General features: G+C 38.7%; 1 protein-coding gene across 1 annotated transcript in view; it reads right to left on the minus strand.

The window, feature by feature from the left end:
• The window catches only part of LOC123946521 (ankyrin repeat domain-containing protein 26-like), a 180,633-nt gene that overhangs the window by 69,994 nt on the left and 88,043 nt on the right, over positions 1–22,596 (minus strand). Inside the window, 2 exon segments of the mRNA XM_046011883.1 lie at positions 5,341–5,493; positions 19,740–19,892. Coding sequence (XP_045867839.1) covers positions 5,341–5,493; positions 19,740–19,892 — 306 coding nt within the window.

Raw genomic sequence — 22,596 nt, forward strand, 5'->3', positions numbered from 1 at the left:
GCCTTCTCTCCAAGAGCAGCACAGCGCCCTACAGGCTCTATCCCAGCCAAGCCCAGTGACCTTTATAAGTCCAGGTTTTAAGTCCCCCTGGTTGTAAGAACTCATGAAATTAAGCTCCTTTCACTTTCCAGTGTAGCCAGTGGCTACAGGGAAATGTTCTCTTTGTGCAGTCCCATGTCTCGCTCCTGCCCTTCTCCATGACCAAGACTCCCTTCTCCTCTGCAGCAGCCAGGACCTGTTTCTCTCCTTAACGACATCTCTGTACTTCCTACCTTCTTTGATGTGGCCTCTTCTCTCTATTAGTGGACTTTGTTCTCTTAGTCTTCAGGGATTAGGTGAACCTAGGCTCCTCTTACTCTGCCACCGTCTTCCTTTCTCTTAAGATATTTTTCTAAGATTCCCTTCAATTACAAATTATTACAACTGGCAGGAACGCCTTTTCAGAATTTCCCCTCAAGCTAGGGGAAAAGAAAAACTTGCAAGCAGAGAGACAATGTGATTTGAAGTATAATAGCTGAAAAATTAGAAATAGTTTAATAACCAAAATCTGACCTTTTACCTGATCTCCATTAACTGAAATTCTTAAAGAAATAGGCAGCTTTGAGTATTTTTTAATCAATCTAATACTCAATCTTTATTCTGTTTTCATCAGTGAGGAAATAAAGAGAACATTATGGAATCATTTTTAATCTTTTCATTAGAAAACCAAATGTACTATCCTTTGGCATTCTTTAAATTGAATATAACCTTCTCCTTTATCTTACTCCAAGCTTGTTTATGTGGGCAGATAAGTAAGACCACCTCGTCTTTACGTTGTGCCACAAAGCTTTCCCATATCATACAAACAGGCTTTGAAAAAAAATTTTTTTTTTTTTGGAACTTAAACTGATTATCTACTACTTGTCTCTGATAACTCCATTAAATAAAACCTGATAATTTACAGCTGTATTCTGGAAATAATGTAATAAATGTTTATTCCATTAATTATGTATTGAGCTATTAAAGTACATATCTTTCTATTTAAACTAAAAGAAGATGGATAAAGACAACTGAGTTTTCTGAGAATGTAGGATCTGTGCCAAGAATAGGATCAACACGAGTGCTATACACAAGAACCAGGTCAAAAGAGTATCGAATTGTGAGTTGCAATTTTGGATTAGCAAGATTTCAAAACAGGAAAGCTGAAGGCCCAGAGTTCATCTTTTCCGTCCTAGATGGTGAAATTTACGGATGAGTCTACACTTTATAACAAGTTCATAAAACATAATGAAGTAAATAGTAGACAGCAGATCCTACAACCAAGATCTGATGAAAATGGATATGCGAGGCACTGAGTGAGAGACTAGAGATATGAATGGAGAAAAGAAATAGGACTCTAGCTTTTTGAGCCTAATTTCTCATTGGATCAGGGAGTCAGCAAGGCATAAGTTGGTAAAAGTCTCCTTTTTAAGAAGCAAAAAATGTCTACAGGAGTAAGGTTAAGCTCTACTACAGTGACTTTTATTATTACATAAGTGAGTGGTAATTCACCAGAGGACTAGGGAAGATGTCTCATAAAATTTGATTGGACAGTGACATAAGGATAGACATATAGATCAATGTATTAGAACTGACAATCTAAAAAGAAAATGCTACATTATGGTGAACTGACGTATAACGAGGGTATAAAAACATTAAATGGAATAAGAATAGTCTTTTTAACAAATGGTACTAGGACAAATGGATATCCACATGCAAAGTAATAAAATTAGACCTCTACCTCATGGCATATATACAAAATTTACTCAAAACATAAGAGGTAAAACTATAAAACTCTTAGAAAAAAAACATAGGTGTATCATTTGTGACTGGATTTGGCAACAGTTTCTTAGATATGACACCAAAAGACAAAAATGATTAAGTATACTTCATCAAAATTAAACACGTCTTTGCTTCAAACATCACCATCAATAAAGCGAAAAGTCAAGCTACTGAATAAGAGAAAAGATTTGAAAATCTTATATCTGATAAGGGATCTGTATTTAGGATACGCAAATAACTCTTACAATAATGAAAAGACAATCCAATAAAGAAATGGACAAAATAATTGATTCGGTCTTTAAGGAAGATATAGAAATGGATAATAACACACGTAAAAAGATGAGATGCTCAACTCAACATAATTAAATTTTTGTGGGTTTTTTTTTTTTACATTTAATTTGTTTATTTGACAGACAGAGAGAACACAAGCAGGGGGAGCTGCAGAGGGAGAGGGAGAAGCAGGCCCTCTGCTGAGCAGGGAGCCTAATGCAAGGCTTGATGCTGGAGGCATCACAATTCCAGACTTCAAGCTCTATGACAAAGCTGTCATCATCAAGACAGTGTAGTACTGGCACAAAAACAGACACATAGATCAATGAAACAGAATAGAGAGCCCAGAAAGGGACCCTCAAGTCTATGGTCAACTGATCTTCAACAAAGCAGGAAAGAATGCCCAATGGAAAAAAGACAGTCTCTTCAACAAATGGTGCCATGGGCGCCTGGGTGGCTCAGTGGGTTAAAGCCTCTGCCTTCGGCTTGGGTCATGATTCCAGGGTCCTGGGATCGAGCCCCACATCGGGCTCTCTGCTCAGCAGGAAGCCTGCTTCCTCCTCTCTTCTCTCCCTGCCTGCCTCTCTGACTACTTGTAATCTCTGTCTATCAAATAAAGAAATAAAATCTTAAAAAAAAAACAAAAAAAAACAAATGGTGCCGGGAAAATTGAACAGCCACAAGCAGAAGAATGAAACTGGACCATCTCCTTATACCACACCCAAAAAATAGACTCCAAATGGATGAAGGACCTCAATGTGAGAGACAGGAATCCATCATAATCCTTCAGGAGAACACAGACGGCAACCTCTTTGACCTCAGTCGCAAGAACTTCTTCCTAGAAACATCCCCAAAAGCAAGGGGCGCAAGGGCAAAAAATGAACTATCGGGACTTCGTCAAGAGCAAAAGCTTTTGCACAGCAAAGGAAACAGTTAACACAACCAAAAGACAACTGACAAAATGGGAGACGATATTTGCAAATGACATATCAGATATAGGGCTAGTATCCAAAATCTATAAAGAACTTATCATACTCAACACTTAAAGAACAAATAATCCAATCAGGAAATGGACAGAGGACAGGAACAGACATTTCTGCAAAGAAGACACCCAAATGGCCAACAGACAGATGAAAAAGTGCTCAACATCACTTGGCACCAAGGAAATACAAATCAAAACTATACTGAGATACCATCTCACACTAGTCAGAATGGCTAAAATTAACAAGTCAGGAAACATCAGGTGTTGGCAAGGATGTGAAGAAAAGGGAACCCTCCTACACTGTTGGTGGGAATGTAAGCTGGTGCAGCCACTCTGGAAAACAGCATGGAGGTTCCTCAAGAAATTGAAAATAGAGCTACCTTATGACCCAGCAACCACATTACTGAGTATTTACCCTAAAGATACAAATGTAGGTATCCAAAGGGGCACGTGTACCCGAATGTTTATAGCAGCAATGTCCACAATAGCCAAACGATGGAAAGAACCTAGATGTCCATCAACAGATGAATGAATAAAGAAGATGTGGTATATATACACAATGGACTACTATGCAGCCATCAAAAGAAACGAAATCTTGCCATTTGCAATGATGTGTGGATGGAACTAAAGGGAGGGTATTATGCTGAGTGAGACAAGTCAATCAGAGAAAGACAATTATGATATGCGCTCTCTGATATGAGGAATTTGAGAGGCAACATGGGGGTTTGGGGGAGTAGGGAAGGAAAAATTGAAACAAGATGGGACTGGGGAGGGAGACAAACTCTTAATCTCAGGAAACAAACTGAGGGTTGCTGGAGCGGGGGAGGTGCAAGGGATGGGGTGGCTGGGTGATGAACATGGGGAGGGTATATGCTATGCTGAGGGCTGTGAATTCTTGAAGACCGATGAATCACAGACCTGTACCCCTGAAACAAATAATACATTATATGTTAATTTAAAAAAAAAAAAAAAAAGACTGAGAGATGGTGAAATCAACCCAATTAACTGAGAGGATACAAATGTGATGGCAGGGAAATAAAAACAGATGTCTAGACAAGAACTAAATGAACGTTCACAGCAGCATTGTTAATGGCCAAAAAGTGGAAACAACCCAAAGGTGCATCAAATGATGAATGATCAAGGGTTTTAGCCCCCAGTGGAGTACTGTTTGATAATAAGGAATGAAGCACTGATATATGCTATGACACAGATGAACCCCAAAAACATTAAGCGAAGGAAGCTAGTCGCAAAGGACCACACACTGTGTGATTCCTATACATAAGAAATATTCAGAATGGGCAACTCTACAGAGGCGGGAAGTAGACTGGTGGTTGCCTGAGCCTGGGGGCAACGATTAAGGGTTTCTTTTCAGGGTCATTAAAATGTTCTACTTGATGGCAGTAATGGTTGCTCAACTCTATCAATATACTCAGAAACATTGAACTACACATATTAAATGGGTGAATTGTATGGAATGTGTATTCTATCTCAATAAAGCTTTAAAAAAAATCCAATGGCAACACCTAGATAATTTTCTTAATTCTCTCTTTTGGGTGTATACATGATCTAAATATTTCTGTGCATTTATTATATATTGAAGAGGAAAAGAAAACAAAGGAAATGTCTAAGTTCAACTGGTTTGGGAAATCACTTTTCTATACAAGTTATCCTGAAATCAGTACAGATTCTGTATCCATTCAAAAGAGTGGAGATGAAAAATAAGACAAGTTTCTGGAACATTCTATTAAACATTATCTTCTGCTTTTACACGGCTTAGCTCATCACGATAACAGAGATATCATTAAAAAACATTGTTTAGCGCACCTGGGTGGCTCAGTTGGTTAAGCATCCAACTGGGGATTTTAGCTCAGGTCATGATCTTATGGGTCATGGAATCAAGCCAGCATGGGGCTCTTTCTGGGAAGGGGTCTGTTTGAAATTCTCTCCATCTCCCTCTGCCTCTCCGACCCCCACCCCCACCACAAATAAATAAATAAGTCTTTTAGAAAAATTATTTAGTAGGAAAAAAGTCCCAATTTCTGTGAGGAATGACGTGTAAGTTTCAACTTTCCTAAGGGTAACTACTATAAGAGAAAAATGTATAACACAAATAACAGAATGAGAGTCAAAGTTTAAGAAATAAGTACATTGTGGGGATACTAAAATTATATTAAATTAATTATAATGAAAATACAGAAGGAAGTGGTCCATGGAAATAAGCATCCTAAAACACTTCATATTATTTAACCAACTACAGATTAACTTGACATGTGACATTTCATACATACCTGATTCCTACTCTGAGCCAGTTTTTTCTTTAAGTCCTGTACCTCATCTTCTAAATTCGTACGACAACGTGATGTCTCCTCCAGTGAAGCCTCTGACATAGATAGTTTTTTTAGGGTATCGGCCAGTTCTTCTTGAAGTTGTCTCACAGCGACCTAATAAGACATTTCTGTTACTGGTTTTATAAATCATCTTACTATTAAATTATGTTAACAACATATAACTTTAACCTATGTACTCGGAAAATTTCAGTACAAACATCAGTTCATCTCCTTTTCCTATCATGTACACATTATGGCTGTTTAATGAATTTGGTTAAAGACACAAAAAGATGTTATCCTGCCTAGTCAGTATTATGTTACTGAGATAATTAGTTCAGCCCCACTATCCATTCCTTGTGGATGAATTTTCGCAAAGCTTCCCAATCGACTGAAGTCTCAAGAACAAATGGGTATATAGGTGGGACTAACACTGGTAAATTCTACCGTATGAAATGTTTTCCCTCTTCTTTATTAGAGGCTTCAGTTAATGTCAGAGTTCCTCACATGTTCAATCCTCTGCTCAAACCCTTTTAACAGATAACTATCTCAGAACATAAGTGAAGTCATTCTAATGGCCTTCAAGACCCTAGATGACCTGGCTTTCACCTCTCCCCCTGACCTCCATTCCTGCTACACAAGAATCCTGCCACCCCTCATTAATCTGAAAATGGAGATCCAATGCCCAATTAATAAATTACAGAGCTACAATTCTCCTTGTGTTGGACAAACTTATGCCCAAATGATAGTAATTGAGCTTTGAAATGAGCAAATTATTTGTAAAATTGCTTAAAAAATTATAAATAGCAGTGGGAAGATTAAATCAAATATAGTTTTGCTAAAGCTCATCACAGTTGTCCCAAATTATGATTTAATGAAAAGTAAGGGCCTTCAAAGGATTAAAAGGTCATAAGAATACATGATTTCAGACTAAAAATTCAAATTTATATAAATAGGAATAAAATTATGCCAGCCTAAAATGTATATAAAGCTACCATGTATAGTTTGTATAAATGTATAAATGTTTCAAAGTATATATGTATATGTATATATACATATATTTATGCTTATATATATATATATATATACTTATACTTATGTATATATGTATAAAAAGTACTGAGATACTGTACATCCTAGGATAACATCCTAGCCCAAAGCCAGCCTCAATAGCCCAACATGTGCATGAACGAGGTTTTAGAAGATTCTAGTTCCCAGCTTCCAGTCATCCCAGGTGATGCCAAATGAAGAAGAAATGAGTTGGCCTTACTCAGCCTTGTCCAAAGATTTGTGAACAAGATAAATGCTGTTTTGAGCCACTAGGTTATGAGATGGTTTATTATACAGCAATAAATAACTGAAACAGACACTGATATTAAAATGGGATGCTGCCATTAAAAATAACCCAAAAAACTAAAACTAAACCTTCTTTGAACCAGGTGGTGGGTGGAACCTGAAAGAAAACTAAGAGTGAGAAGCAGAGAAGAGTAAGAATGAAAACCAAAAGGGCTTCCAATGACTGTTTGCGGAAACCTGACGGCCCTTGAAGAGGCTTACAGCAAAGGCTTCTAGACAAGTGAAGAAAATGACACTAGAGGGAAAAGGAACTCGTGCCACAAACCACTTGAAAGTAAAACTGACAGGAGAGAGAAGCTAAAGAAAGACTATTCAATATGAAGGAACCAGGACTTACTGGGTTCATCTACCTGTTCCTCATTTACAGCCTCTCCACATGCTGTATTGTCAAATAACGCTAAAATAAAGAAATGGCTTCTGAGATAAAAGCAAATCCTGGAAGACACGGCCTATGGGTGAAGCCAAAACTATAAACCCTTTATTAAGACTTGAGAAGGATTTAAGATGTGCCTCAAATTTCTTTAAGGATCTTAAGAGTATGAGAATTTGAAAGGCATTGTCAAATGAGAGCTGCACAGGAAACCTGAGGTGAAAAGCTTATCTCAAAAAGACCCAGGAGAATGGCTTTTCTAATGGCATGAAATCCAATCATATTCACGGAAAACTCAAAAAACGAAGAGAATTATAGTAGCAAAAACAGTGTTTGCGAGCTTGGACTAAAAGAGACCAAGATAGTACAAACTAAAAATAGGCCATTGAGTCTTAGAAGTCCCACCAGGAGGAAGCAGGCTGAAAAAGCAGCTACAAACACAGGTCATTCCTTAGGAAAAGGACAGAACCAAGAGCTCAAAGAGTAAAGCAAACAGCCATGGAGAAGCATTCGGGTGGTTAGGACCAAGTCCTAACTGAAGAACTGACAGCATGCTTCAGGGTGTGTTTCCAAACTGCTATGGACTAGTGTGCCTCCCATCTGCTTTCAATGGGAGAGTCCTCAGCAGGTTACCAGAGTGTTCCATTTTGAGTGGTAGAGAACTGTCTTCCTTAATTCACAAGGGTTCACTTGCACTCAAGGGACTATACTTCAGGCACCTTATCCCTGCTGTACCTGACTAAGATGATAAGATGTTGGACTCAGGCCTAAACCCAGTGCCAGGAGAACTGAGATTTATGGGAGGTATGGTGGGGAGGTGAGTGTATTTTTCATGTGGGAGGAATATAAAAAATTGTGGCTAGTGGGTAAATCACGCTGCTTTTTAAATGTGTGCATAGGTTTTTGTGGTTTTTTTTTACCTATTTTTAATTAACTTATTTATTTTTTCAACGTAACAGTATTCATTGTTTTTGCACAACACCCAGTGCTCCATGCAATACGTGCCCTCCCTATTATCCACCACCTGGTTCCCCCAACCTCCCACCCCTGCCCCTTCAAAACCCTCAGGTTGTTTTTCAGAGTCCATTGTCGCCTATGGTTCGCCTCCCCTTCCAATTTCCCTCAACTTCCTTCTCCTCTCCATCTCCCAAGGTCCTCCATGTTATTTGTTATGCTCCACAAATAAGTGAAATCATATGATACTTGACTCTCTCTGCTTGACCTATTTCACTCAGCATAATCACTTCCAGTCCCGTCCATGTTGCTCCAAAAGTTGGGTATTCATCTGTCCTTTTTTTTCTTTTTAATAAACATATAATGTATTTTTATCCTCAGGGGTACAGGTCTGTGAATCACCAGGTTTACACACTTCACAGCACTCACGATAGCACATACCCTCCCCAATGTCCATAACCCCCTCCCCCTCTCCCAACCCCACCTCCCCCCAGCAACCCCCAACATGGGGGGTTAGGGGGATAGGAGAAGAATAAATGAAACAAGATGGGATTGGGAGGGAGAAAAACCATAAATGACTCTTAATCTCATAGGTTTTACATATTCATTCCATTAAAAAAAAAAAAAAAAAAGACCATGGGCCTATCTTAGTGACTTTCTCCTAACACAATATGGTGAATTGTGAGCATCACAATGTGTATTCCAAGGCTAGGTTGCAAAAGACAATAGAGCTTCTGCCTTGCTCTGCAGCTCAGGCAGCTTTGTTGGAATTGAGCCCCCCATCTTGTAAGAAAGTTCAGGCCACAAAGAGTCCAGGTGTGCCTTCAGTGTTTCGGGTGTTTCGGGTGCCTGCCCCAACGATAGCCCTAGGCAATAGCCAGCATCAACACCACCAGATGTGAGTGAACAAATCTTCAAACAGGTCCAGCCCCAAGCCTTTCAGCTGCCCCACCTGAAGCTAGGGGAAGAGAAACAAGCTGTCCTGGCCACGCTTTTCCTAACAGTAGATTTGTCAACAAAATAAATGTTATTTATTTAAGCCACTAAACGTTGGGGAGTTCGTTAAGAAAAAACAAACAGATAGAAAAACGGATGACAAGAAGAGTTAATAAGATACATAATTTATACAGTAGAAACTAGTCTCCATTAAAGTGGGAAGTAATAAATGTTAAGATTAATTTTTTTTAATTTTTTAAAATTTATTCATTTGGGAGAGATATGGAGAGACAGAGCACAAGCAGGGGGAGAGGCAGAGGAGAGGGAGAAGCAGACTCCCTGCTGAGCTGGGAGCCTGACATGGGACTCGATCCCAGGACCTGGAGATCATGACCTGAGCCGAAGGCAGACATTTAACCATCTGAGCCACCCAGGTGCTCCTAAGCTTAATTTAATAATGACAAACAGTGCTAATCAGAAGAAGCCCATAACCAGAAGCAAGATCTAAGAGGTTTTTCTTTCCGTTTTCCCCCATTTAGGATGTCATTACCTGTGCATTTTTTATATATGACCTTTATTATGTTGAAGTATGTTCCTTCTAAACCTACTGTGTTGAGGGGTTTTGTTTGTTTGTTTGTTTGTTTAAGATTTTATTTACTTATTTGACAGAGATCACAAGTAGGCAGAGAGGCAGGCAGAGAGAGAAAGGAAGAAGCAGGCTCCCTGCATAGCAGAGAGCCCGATGTGGGGCTCGATCTCAGGACCCTGGGATCATGACCTGAACTGAAGGCAGAGGCTTTAACCCACTGAGCCACCCAGGCGCCCCTGTTGAGGGTTTTTATCATGAATTGATGTTTTACTTTGTTATCATGAATAGATGTTGCACTTTGTCAAATGCTATTTTTTTTAAAAGATTTTATTTATTTATTTGACAGACAGAGATCACAAGTAGGCAGAGAGGCAGGCAGAGAGGTGGGGGGGAAGCGGGCTCCCTGCCGAGCAGGGAGCCCGATGTGGGGCTTGATCCCAGGACCCTGAGATCATGACCTGAGCCAAAGGCAGAGGATTTAACCCACTGAGCCACCCAGGTGCCCCTCAAATGTTTTTTCTACATCTTTTGAAATGATCAGATGATTCTTCTCCTTTTATTAATTTAGTGTATCACAATGATTGATTTGCTGATATTAAAACACCCCCATAACCTAGGAATAAATCCCATTTGATCATCGTGATGATTTTTTTAATGTATTGTTGGATTCCGTTTGCGAGTATTTTGTTGAGGATTTTTGCGTCCATGTTCACCAAAGAGATTGGCTTAGAGTTCTTTTTGGGGTGTCTTTGTCTCATTTTGGTATCAGGGTAATACTGGCCTCATAGAATGAATTTGGAGTTTTTCCTTCCTTTTCTGTTTTTTTGAATAGTTTGAGAATAGATACTAACTCTTCCTTTAAATGCTCGGTAGAATTTGCCTCTGGTCCTGGACTTGTGTTTGTTCATAGTTTTTGGATTAATGATTCAATTTTTTTGCTGGTTTTCAGTCTGTTCAAATTTTCTATTCTTGTTTCAGTTCTGGTAATTTATATGTTTCTAGGAATTTGTCCATTTCTTCTACATTGTCCACATTGCTGGCATATAGTTGTTCATGATATCCTTTTATAATTGTCTGCATTTCTGTGGTGTTGGTTGTTATTTCTCCTCTCTCATCTGTGATATTATTTGGGTCCTTCTTCTCTTCTTTCTGATAGCTCTGGCTAAAGCTTTATCGGTTTTATTCATTTTTTCAAAGAACCAGCTCCTGGTTTCATTGATCTCTTCTATTTTTGTCTTTTTAAAGTTTCTATAGTGTTTTCTTCTGCTCTAATTTTTAAAAAAAAAAATTTATTTGAGAGAAAGAGAAAGTGGGGAGAGGGTCAAATGGAGAGGGAATGAGAGAATCCTCAAGTAGACTCCCCACTAAGTACAGAGCCAAAAGCAGGGCTCAATCCCAGGACTCTGAGATCACGACCTGAGCTGAAATCAAGAGTCTGCTGCTTAACCAACTGAGCTACCCACTACTACTACTGCTCTAATTTTTATTATCTCCGTCCTTCTGCTGACTTCAGGCTTCATTTCTTGTTCTTTTTCTAGCTTCTTTAGGTGAAGGTTAGGCTGTTTTTAGATTTTTCTTCTTTCTTGACGTAGGCCTGTATTGCTATATACTTCCGTCTTAGAACCATATTTACTGTATCTCAAAAGTTTGGGCAATTGTGTTTTCATTTTCATTTGCTTCCATGTATTTTTTAAAAATTTATTCTTTTATTTCCTTTTGGTCCATTCATTGTTTAGTAGAATGTTACTTAACCCACATGTATTTGTGGTCTTTCAGAGTGTTTCCTGTGGCTGACTTCTAATTTAATAGTATTGTGATCAGAAAAGGTGCATGGTATGACTTCAGTCTTCTTGTATTTATTAAGACCGGTGTTGTGGGGATTATGGAGGGCACATATTGCATGGAGCACTGGGTGTGGTGCATAAACAATGAAGTTGGGAACACTGAAAAAAAAAATAAAGTTAAATTTTAAAAAAAGACTTATTTTGTGGCCTAATATGTGATCTATTCTACAGAATGTTCCAGAATGTGGATTCTGTTGTTTAAGGATGGAATATTTTGAATATATCTCTTTAGTCCATCTAGTCCAGTGCATCATATAAAGCCACCGTTTCCTTGTTGAATTTCTGATCTGTCCATTGATGTAAGTGGTGTGTGAAAGTACGCAACTATTGGTTATTTCTATTCCTTCCTAAAATATCTGAATTGTACATTGTCTTCATGGATACCTTTGCAATTAGGAATAAAAGCAATGAATTTCATTTAAAACATATATAATAAAATTAAAGGGCCCTAGTATTATTGTATTATTATCAATTAGTTCTTTTATGTTAGTCATTAATTGTTTTATGTACTTGGGTGATCCCATGTTGGGTGCATAAATATTTACAATTCATAGCTCTTCTTCCTGTCAGACTGTCCTCTTTATTATGATATAGTGCTCTTGTCTCTTACTACAGTCTTTCTTTTAGACTCTCTTTTGTCCAATTTAAGTCTTACTATTCTGACTTTCTTCTGATATCCATTTGCAGGATACATGTTTTTTCCATCCCCTGACTTCCAATCTGCAAGTGTCCTTATGACAAAAATAAAACTCTTGCAAGCAGCTTATACATGGGTCTTGTTTCTTCTTCTCCTTCTCCTTCTCCTTCTCCTTCTCCTTCTTCTTTAATCCACTCTGACATCCTGTGTCTTTTGATTGGAGCACTTACCCCATTTATATCCAAAGTAATTATCGATAGATATGTATTTGTCATTTTACTACTTGCTTTGTGGTTGTTTCTGGAGATTTTCTCTGATCATTTTTTGTGTCTTCGATGTTTTACTGGTTTTAGTGATATATTTGGATTTCTTTCTCCTCTTTGAGTGTTTATCAGTGGTTTTGATTTCTTTTTAGAGAGGGCACAAGTGGAGTGGGGAGAGGGAAAGAGAATCTTAAGCAGACTCCATGGCCGGAATAGAGTGCAGTGCAGGGATCAATCTCACAACCCTGAGATTATGACCTGAGCTGAAATCAAGTCAGATGCTTAACCAACTAAGCCACCCAGGCACCACTATTAGTGGTTTCTGATATATAATTTGTATATAACCACTTCTGCATATAGCCGTCTATATTAAGCTGCTGGTCTTTCAGTTTGAGCCCATTCTTTTCTCTTCTCCCCATGATTTAGGTAAGGTATTATATTTTATATCCTTCTTTCCTGAGTTCCTTATTTTTTATATAAATGTTCATTTTTTGCTACTTTTGTGTTTCCTGCCTTATACTGTCACATTTGGTCTCTTCTTTCCACTCAAAGAGTCCCCTTTAATAGTTCTTGTGGCAGTCACAAACTCCTTTAGTTTTTAATCCGGGAAACTCTATATCTCCTATTCTGAGTAATAGGCTTGCTGGATAGAGTATTTTTGGCTACAGATTTTTCCCATTCACCACATTGAATAGATAATACCACTCCCTTCTGGCTTGCAAAGTTTCTGCTGAAAAACTTCCTGCTAGCCTTAAGGGGTTTCCCCTGGAAGTTACTGACTTGCTTTCCTGCTTTTAAGATGTTTTCTTTATCAGTATATTTTGAAAATTCAATTACAGTAGGTCTTGGTGTTGGCCTACTATTGTTGATTTTGATAGTTTTCGGTGTCTCCTGGATCTTGATGTCTGTTGCCTTCCCTAGATTAGGGAAGTTTTCTGCTATTATTTCTAGAAACAAGTTTTCTTACACCTTTTTTCTCCCTTCTTCTACTGGGACTCCTATAACATGAACGTTATTATATTTGATGGAGTCACTGAGTTCCCTAGGTCTGGTCTCATTTTGCATAATTCTTCTTTCTCTCCCTTCTTTGGCTTCATTGCTTTCCATTAATTTGACTTCTAAGTTGTTAATTTGTTCCTCTGTTTTTTTCCAGCCTGCTGTTCATTTCATTAGGTGTGCTTCTTGTCTCATTTATTCCATTCTTCATCTCTGATTCTTTTTTAACTCTTTTATCTCTGTTGTAAGGGTCTCACTGATGTTGTCCATCCTTTTCTCAAGTCCGGTGAGTATCCCTATGATCACTGCTTTAAATCCTCCATCAGCCATGATATTTACGTCTGTCTCACTTAAATCTCTGGACCCGTGGCCTTATCCTGTTCTCTCATTTGAGACAAATTCCTCTGTTTTCTCATTTTATCTAAGTGTCTACCAGCTTCTCTGTGTTAGAAAAGCCAGTTACATCATCTGCTCCCAAAAGTAATGGACTTATGTAAAAAGACATCATGTAGTGCCCAGGGTCTCGTGCTTAGGGGAGTATCTAGTGTGTGCTGCATGCACTCTGCTGTTGTGTTCTGGCTGCTCTATCCTTCAGGCCAGATATCTGCAGAGGCTCTCCCTAAGCGCTGTGGGCAGTGTTTGGTACCTGGCCTGAAGGTAGCAACTTTGAACTAGGTGTGCTCTGGTGTGCTTGTGAAATGAGACCTGTCACCACCTCCACTGGAACTGAGGCCCTCCCGAATCTGGTCAGATGTGGTGTGGGCAGGGGCTTGTGCTGATTTTCTGGGGGAAAGGCCTGCTGTGGTGGAACTGAGGCAAGAATGATTGAGCAGGGCAGTTCCACTGGAGTGCAAAGCGAGGGTGCTCGGTGTAAGCAGATTAGGCAGCCAGTGTCCGAGCTGCACTGCTTCCCACAGATGGCTCTCTGCTTGTGCTGAGAGGCAGTGGAGGGAAATGGCCTTTGTTCCCATAGAGGGGTCTCTGTGAACACTGCCTCTCAGGGAAATGCTCTGAGAAGAGTAATTTCCCTACTGTATGCCCCAGACAGCATTCAGATCACTGTTTCCATGCTGTATGTTCCCGGGTTGTTTGCCTGCCTTCTCTCCAAGAGCAGCACAGCGCCCTACAGGCTCTATCCCAGCCAAGCCCAGTGACCTTTATAAGTCCAGGTTTTAAGTCCCCCTGGTTGTAAGAACTCATGAAATTAGGCTCCTTTCACTTTCCAGTGTAGCCAGTGGCTACAGGGAAATGTTCTCTTTGTGCAGTCCCATGTCTCGCTCCTGCCCTTCTCCATGACCAAGACTCCCTTCTCCTCTGCAGCAGCCAGGACCTGTTTCTCTCCTTAACGACATCTCTGTACTTCCTACCTTCTTTGATGTGGCCTCTTCTCTCTATTAGTGGACTTTGTTCTCTTAGTCTTCAGGGATTAGGTGAACCTAGGCTCCTCTTACTCTGCCACCGTCTTCCTTTCTCTTAAGATATTTTTCTAAGATTCCCTTCAATTACAAATTATTACAACTGGCAGGAACGCCTTTTCAGAATTTCCCCTCAAGCTAGGGGAAAAGAAAAACTTGCAAGCAGAGAGACAATGTGATTTGAAGTATAATAGCTGAAAAATTAGAAATAGTTTAATAACCAAAATCTGACCTTTTACCTGATCTCCATTAACTGAAATTCTTAAAGAAATAGGCAGCTTTGAGTATTTTTTAATCAATCTAATACTCAATCTTTATTCTGTTTTCATCAGTGAGGAAATAAAGAGAACATTATGGAATCATTTTTAATCTTTTCATTAGAAAACCAAATGTACTATCCTTTGGCATTCTTTAAATTGAATATAACCTTCTCCTTTATCTTACTCCAAGCTTGTTTATGTGGGCAGATAAGTAAGACCACCTCGTCTTTACGTTGTGCCACAAAGCTTTCCCATATCATACAAACAGGCTTTGAAATTTTTTTTTTTTTTTGGAACTTAAACTGATTATCTACTACTTGTCTCTGATAACTCCATTAAATAAAACCTGATAATTTACAGCTGTATTCTGGAAATAATGTAATAAATGTTTATTCCATTAATTATGTATTGAGCTATTAAAGTACATATCTTTCTATTTAAACTAAAAGAAGATGGATAAAGACAACTGAGTTTTCTGAGAATGTAGGATCTGTGCCAAGAATAGGATCAACACGAGTGCTATACACAAGAACCAGGTCAAAAGACTATCGAATTGTGAGTTGCAATTTTGGATTAGCAAGATTTCAAAACAGGAAAGCTGAAGGCCCAGAGTTCATCTTTTCCGTCCTAGATGGTGAAATTTACGGATGAGTCTACACTTTATAACAAGTTCATAAAACATAATGAAGTAAATAGTAGACAGCAGATCCTACAACCAAGATCTGATGAAAATGGATATGCGAGGCACTGAGTGAGAGACTAGAGATATGAATGGAGAAAAGAAATAGGACTCTAGCTTTTTGAGCCTAATTTCTCATTGGATCAGGGAGTCAGCAAGGCATAAGTTGGTAAAAGTCTCCTTTTTAAGAAGCAAAAAATGTCTACAGGAGTAAGGTTAAGCTCTACTACAGTGACTTTTATTATTACATAAGTGAGTGGTAATTCACCAGAGGACTAGGGAAGATGTCTCATAAAATTTGATTGGACAGTGACATAAGGATAGACATATAGATCAATGTATTAGAACTGACAATCTAAAAAGAAAATGCTACATTATGGTGAACTGACGTATAACGAGGGTATAAAAAAATTAAATGGAATAAGAATAGTCTTTTTAACAAATGGTACTAGGACAAATGGATATCCACATGCAAAGTAATAAAATTAGACCTCTACCTCATGGCATATATACAAAATTTACTCAAAACATAAGAGGTAAAACTATAAAACTCTTAGAAAAAAAACATAGGTGTATCATTTGTGACTGGATTTGGCAACAGTTTCTTAGATATGACACCAAAAGACAAAAATGATTAAGTATACTTCATCAAAATTAAACACGTCTTTGCTTCAAACATCACCATCAATAAAGCGAAAAGTCAAGCTACTGAATAAGAGAAAAGATTTGAAAATCTTATATCTGATAAGGGATCTGTATTTAGGATACGCAAATAACTCTTACAATAATGAAAAGACAATCCAATAAAGAAATGGACAAAATAATTGATTCGGTCTTTAAGGAAGATATAGAAATGGATAATAACACACGTAAAAAGATGAGATGCTCAACTCAACATAATTAAATTTTTGTGGGTTTTTTTTTTTTACATTTAATTTGTTTATTTGACAGACAGAGAGAACACAAGCAGGGGGAGCTGCAGAGGGAGAGGGAGAAGCAGGCCCTCTGCTGAGCAGGGAGCCTAATGCAAGGCTTGATGCTGGAGGCATCACAATTCCAGACTTCAAGCTCTATGACAAAGCTGTCATCATCAAGACAGTGTAGTACTGGCACAAAAACAGACACATAGATCAATGAAACAGAATAGAGAGCCCAGAAAGGGACCCTCAAGTCTATGGTCAACTGATCTTCAACAAAGCAGGAAAGAATGCCCAATGGAAAAAAGACAGTCTCTTCAACAAATGGTGCCATGGGCGCCTGGGTGGCTCAGTGGGTTAAAGCCTCTGCCTTCGGCTTGGGTCATGATTCCAGGGTCCTGGGATCGAGCCCCACATCGGGCTCTCTGCTCAGCAGGAAGCCTGCTTCCTCCTCTCTTCTCTCCCTGCCTGCCTCTCTGACTACTTGTAATCTCTGTCTATCAAATAAATAAATAAAATCTTAAAAAAAAAAACAAATGGTGCCGGGAAAATTGAACAGCCACAAGCAGAAGAATGAAACTGGACCATCTCCTTATACCACACCCAAAAAATAGACTCCAAATGGATGAAGGACCTCAATGTGAGAGACAGGAATCCATCATAATCCTTCAGGAGAACACAGACGGCAACCTCTTTGACCTCAGTCGCAAGAACTTCTTCCTAGAAACATCCCCAAAAGCAAGGGGCGCAAGGGCAAAAAATGAACTATCGGGACTTCGTCAAGAGCAAAAGCTTTTGCACAGCAAAGGAAACAGTTAACACAACCAAAAGACAACTGACAAAATGGGAGACGATATTTGCAAATGACATATCAGATATAGGGCTAGTATCCAAAATCTATAAAGAACTTATCATACTCAACACTTAAAGAACAAATAATCCAATCAGGAAATGGGCAGAGGACAGGAACAGACATTTCTGCAAAGAAGACACCCAAATGGCCAACAGACAGATGAAAAAGTGCTCAACATCACTTGGCACCAAGGAAATACAAATCAAAACTATACTGAGATACCATCTCACACTAGTCAGAATGGCTAAAATTAACAAGTCAGGAAACATCAGGTGTTGGCAAGGATGTGAAGAAAAGGGAACCCTCCTACACTGTTGGTGGGAATGTAAGCTGGTGCAGCCACTCTGGAAAACAGCATGGAGGTTCCTCAAGAAATTGAAAATAGAGCTACCTTATGACCCAGCAACCACATTACTGAGTATTTACCCTAAAGATACAAATGTAGGTATCCAAAGGGGCACGTGTACCCGAATGTTTATAGCAGCAATGTCCACAATAGCCAAACGATGGAAAGAACCTAGATGTCCATCAACAGATGAATGAATAAAGAAGATGTGGTATATATACACAATGGACTACTATGCAGCCATCAAAAGAAACGAAATCTTGCCATTTGCAATGATGTGTGGATGGAACTAAAGGGAGGGTATTATGCTGAGTGAGACAAGTCAATCAGAGAAAGACAATTATGATATGCGCTCTCTGATATGAGGAATTTGAGAGGCAACATGGGGGTTTGGGGGAGTAGGGAAGGAAAAATTGAAACAAGATGGGACTGGGGAGGGAGACAAACTCTTAATCTCAGGAAACAAACTGAGGGTTGCTGGAGCGGGGGAGGTGCAAGGGATGGGGTGGCTGGGTGATGAACATGGGGAGGGTATATGCTATGCTGAGGGCTGTGAATTCTTGAAGACCGATGAATCACAGACCTGTACCCCTGAAACAAATAATACATTATATGTTAATTTAAAAAAAAAAAAGACTGAGAGATGGTGAAATCAACCCAATTAACTGAGAGGATACAAATGTGATGGCAGGGAAATAAAAACAGATGTCTAGACAAGAACTAAATGAACGTTCACAGCAGCATTGTTAATGGCCAAAAAGTGGAAACAACCCAAAGGTGCATCAAATGATGAATGATCAAGGGTTTTAGCCCCCAGTGGAGTACTGTTTGATAATAAGGAATGAAGCACTGATATATGCTATGACACAGATGAACCCCAAAAACATTAAGCGAAGGAAGCTAGTCGCAAAGGACCACACACTGTGTGATTCCTATACATAAGAAATATTCAGAATGGGCAACTCTACAGAGGCGGGAAGTAGACTGGTGGTTGCCTGAGCCTGGGGGCAACGATTAAGGGTTTCTTTTCAGGGTCATTAAAATGTTCTACTTGATGGCAGTAATGGTTGCTCAACTCTATCAATATACTCAGAAACATTGAACTACACATATTAAATGGGTGAATTGTATGGAATGTGTATTCTATCTCAATAAAGCTTTAAAAAAAATCCAATGGCAACACCTAGATAATTTTCTTAATTCTCTCTTTTGGGTGTATACATGATCTAAATATTTCTGTGCATTTATTATATATTGAAGAGGAAAAGAAAACAAAGGAAATGTCTAAGTTCAACTGGTTTGGGAAATCACTTTTCTATACAAGTTATCCTGAAATCAGTACAGATTCTGTATCCATTCAAAAGAGTGGAGATGAAAAATAAGACAAGTTTCTGGAACATTCTATTAAACATTATCTTCTGCTTTTACACGGCTTAGCTCATCACGATAACAGAGATATCATTAAAAAACATTGTTTAGCGCACCTGGGTGGCTCAGTTGGTTAAGCATCCAACTGGGGATTTTAGCTCAGGTCATGATCTTATGGGTCATGGAATCAAGCCAGCATGGGGCTCTTTCTGGGAAGGGGTCTGTTTGAAATTCTCTCCATCTCCCTCTGCCTCTCCGACCCCCACCCCCACCACAAATAAATAAATAAGTCTTTTAGAAAAATTATTTAGTAGGAAAAAAGTCCCAATTTCTGTGAGGAATGACGTGTAAGTTTCAACTTTCCTAAGGGTAACTACTATAAGAGAAAAATGTATAACACAAATAACAGAATGAGAGTCAAAGTTTAAGAAATAAGTACATTGTGGGGATACTAAAATTATATTAAATTAATTATAATGAAAATACAGAAGGAAGTGGTCCATGGAAATAAGCATCCTAAAACACTTCATATTATTTAACCAACTACAGATTAACTTGACATGTGACATTTCATACATACCTGATTCCTACTCTGAGCCAGTTTTTTCTTTAAGTCCTGTACCTCATCTTCTAAATTCGTACGACAACGTGATGTCTCCTCCAGTGAAGCCTCTGACATAGATAGTTTTTTTAGGGTATCGGCCAGTTCTTCTTGAAGTTGTCTCACAGCGACCTAATAAGACATTTCTGTTACTGGTTTTATAAATCATCTTACTATTAAATTATGTTAACAACATATAACTTTAACCTATGTACTCGGAAAATTTCAGTACAAACATCAGTTCATCTCCTTTTCCTATCATGTACACATTATGGCTGTTTAATGAATTTGGTTAAAGACACAAAAAGATGTTATCCTGCCTAGTCAGTATTATGTTACTGAGATAATTAGTTCAGCCCCACTATCCATTCCTTGTGGATGAATTTTCGCAAAGCTTCCCAATCGACTGAAGTCTCAAGAACAAATGGGTATATAGGTGGGACTAACACTGGTAAATTCTACCGTATGAAATGTTTTCCCTCTTCTTTATTAGAGGCTTCAGTTAATGTCAGAGTTCCTCACATGTTCAATCCTCTGCTCAAACCCTTTTAACAGATAACTATCTCAGAACATAAGTGAAGTCATTCTAATGGCCTTCAAGACCCTAGATGACCTGGCTTTCACCTCTCCCCCTGACCTCCATTCCTGCTACACAAGAATCCTGCCACCCCTCATTAATCTGAAAATGGAGATCCAATGCCCAATTAATAAATTACAGAGCTACAATTCTCCTTGTGTTGGACAAACTTATGCCCAAATGATAGTAATTGAGCTTTGAAATGAGCAAATTATTTGTAAAATTGCTTAAAAAATTATAAATAGCAGTGGGAAGATTAAATCAAATATAGTTTTGCTAAAGCTCATCACAGTTGTCCCAAATTATGATTTAATGAAAAGTAAGGGCCTTCAAAGGATTAAAAGGTCATAAGAATACATGATTTCAGACTAAAAATTCAAATTTATATAAATAGGAATAAAATTATGCCAGCCTAAAATGTATATAAAGCTACCATGTATAGTTTGTATAAATGTATAAATGTTTCAAAGTATATATGTATATGTATATATACATATATTTATGCTTATATATATATATATATATACTTATACTTATGTATATATGTATAAAAAGTACTGAGATACTGTACATCCTAGGATAACATCCTAGCCCAAAGCCAGCCTCAATAGCCCAACATGTGCATGAACGAGGTTTTAGAAGATTCTAGTTCCCAGCTTCCAGTCATCCCAGGTGATGCCAAATGAAGAAGAAATGAGTTGGCCTTACTCAGCCTTGTCCAAAGATTTGTGAACAAGATAAATGCTGTTTTGAGCCACTAGGTTATGAGATGGTTTATTATACAGCAATAAATAACTGAAACAGACACTGATATTAAAATGGGATGCTGCCATTAAAAATAACCCAAAAAACTAAAACTAAACCTTCTTTGAACCAGGTGGTGGGTGGAACCTGAAAGAAAACTAAGAGTGAGAAGCAGAGAAGAGTAAGAATGAAAACCAAAAGGGCTTCCAATGACTGTTTGCGGAAACCTGACGGCCCTTGAAGAGGCTTACAGCAAAGGCTTCTAGACAAGTGAAGAAAATGACACTAGAGGGAAAAGGAACTCGTGCCACAAACCACTTGAAAGTAAAACTGACAGGAGAGAGAAGCTAAAGAAAGACTATTCAATATGAAGGAACCAGGACTTACTGGGTTCATCTACCTGTTCCTCATTTACAGCCTCTCCACATGCTGTATTGTCAAATAACGCTAAAATAAAGAAATGGCTTCTGAGATAAAAGCAAATCCTGGAAGACACGGCCTATGGGTGAAGCCAAAACTATAAACCCTTTATTAAGACTTGAGAAGGATTTAAGATGTGCCTCAAATTTCTTTAAGGATCTTAAGAGTATGAGAATTTGAAAGGCATTGTCAAATGAGAGCTGCACAGGAAACCTGAGGTGAAAAGCTTATCTCAAAAAGACCCAGGAGAATGGCTTTTCTAATGGCATGAAATCCAATCATATTCACGGAAAACTCAAAAAACGAAGAGAATTATAGTAGCAAAAACAGTGTTTGCGAGCTTGGACTAAAAGAGACCAAGATAGTACAAACTAAAAATAGGCCATTGAGTCTTAGAAGTCCCACCAGGAGGAAGCAGGCTGAAAAAGCAGCTACAAACACAGGTCATTCCTTAGGAAAAGGACAGAACCAAGAGCTCAAAGAGTAAAGCAAACAGCCATGGAGAAGCATTCGGGTGGTTAGGACCAAGTCCTAACTGAAGAACTGACAGCATGCTTCAGGGTGTGTTTCCAAACTGCTATGGACTAGTGTGCCTCCCATCTGCTTTCAATGGGAGAGTCCTCAGCAGGTTACCAGAGTGTTCCATTTTGAGTGGTAGAGAACTGTCTTCCTTAATTCACAAGGGTTCACTTGCACTCAAGTGACTATACTTCAGGCACCTTATCCCTGCTGTACCTGACTAAGATGATAAGATGTTGGACTCAGGCCTAAACCCAGTGCCAGGAGAACTGAGATTTATGGGAGGTATGGTGGGGAGGTGAGTGTATTTTTCATGTGGGAGGAATATAAAAAATTGTGGCTAGTGGGTAAATCACGCTGCTTTTTAAATGTGTGCATAGGTTTTTGTGTTTTTTTTTTACCTATTTTTAATTAACTTATTTATTTTTTCAACGTAACAGTATTCATTGTTTTTGCACAACACCCAGTGCTCCATGCAATACGTGCCCTCCCTATTATCCACCACCTGGTTCCCCCAACCTCCCACCCCTGCCCCTTCAAAACCCTCAGGTTGTTTTTCAGAGTCCATTGTCGCCT

This window comes from Meles meles, chromosome 7 (genome assembly GCF_922984935.1).
Source record: "Meles meles chromosome 7, mMelMel3.1 paternal haplotype, whole genome shotgun sequence".
Taxonomy (NCBI): Eukaryota; Metazoa; Chordata; class Mammalia; order Carnivora; family Mustelidae; genus Meles; species Meles meles.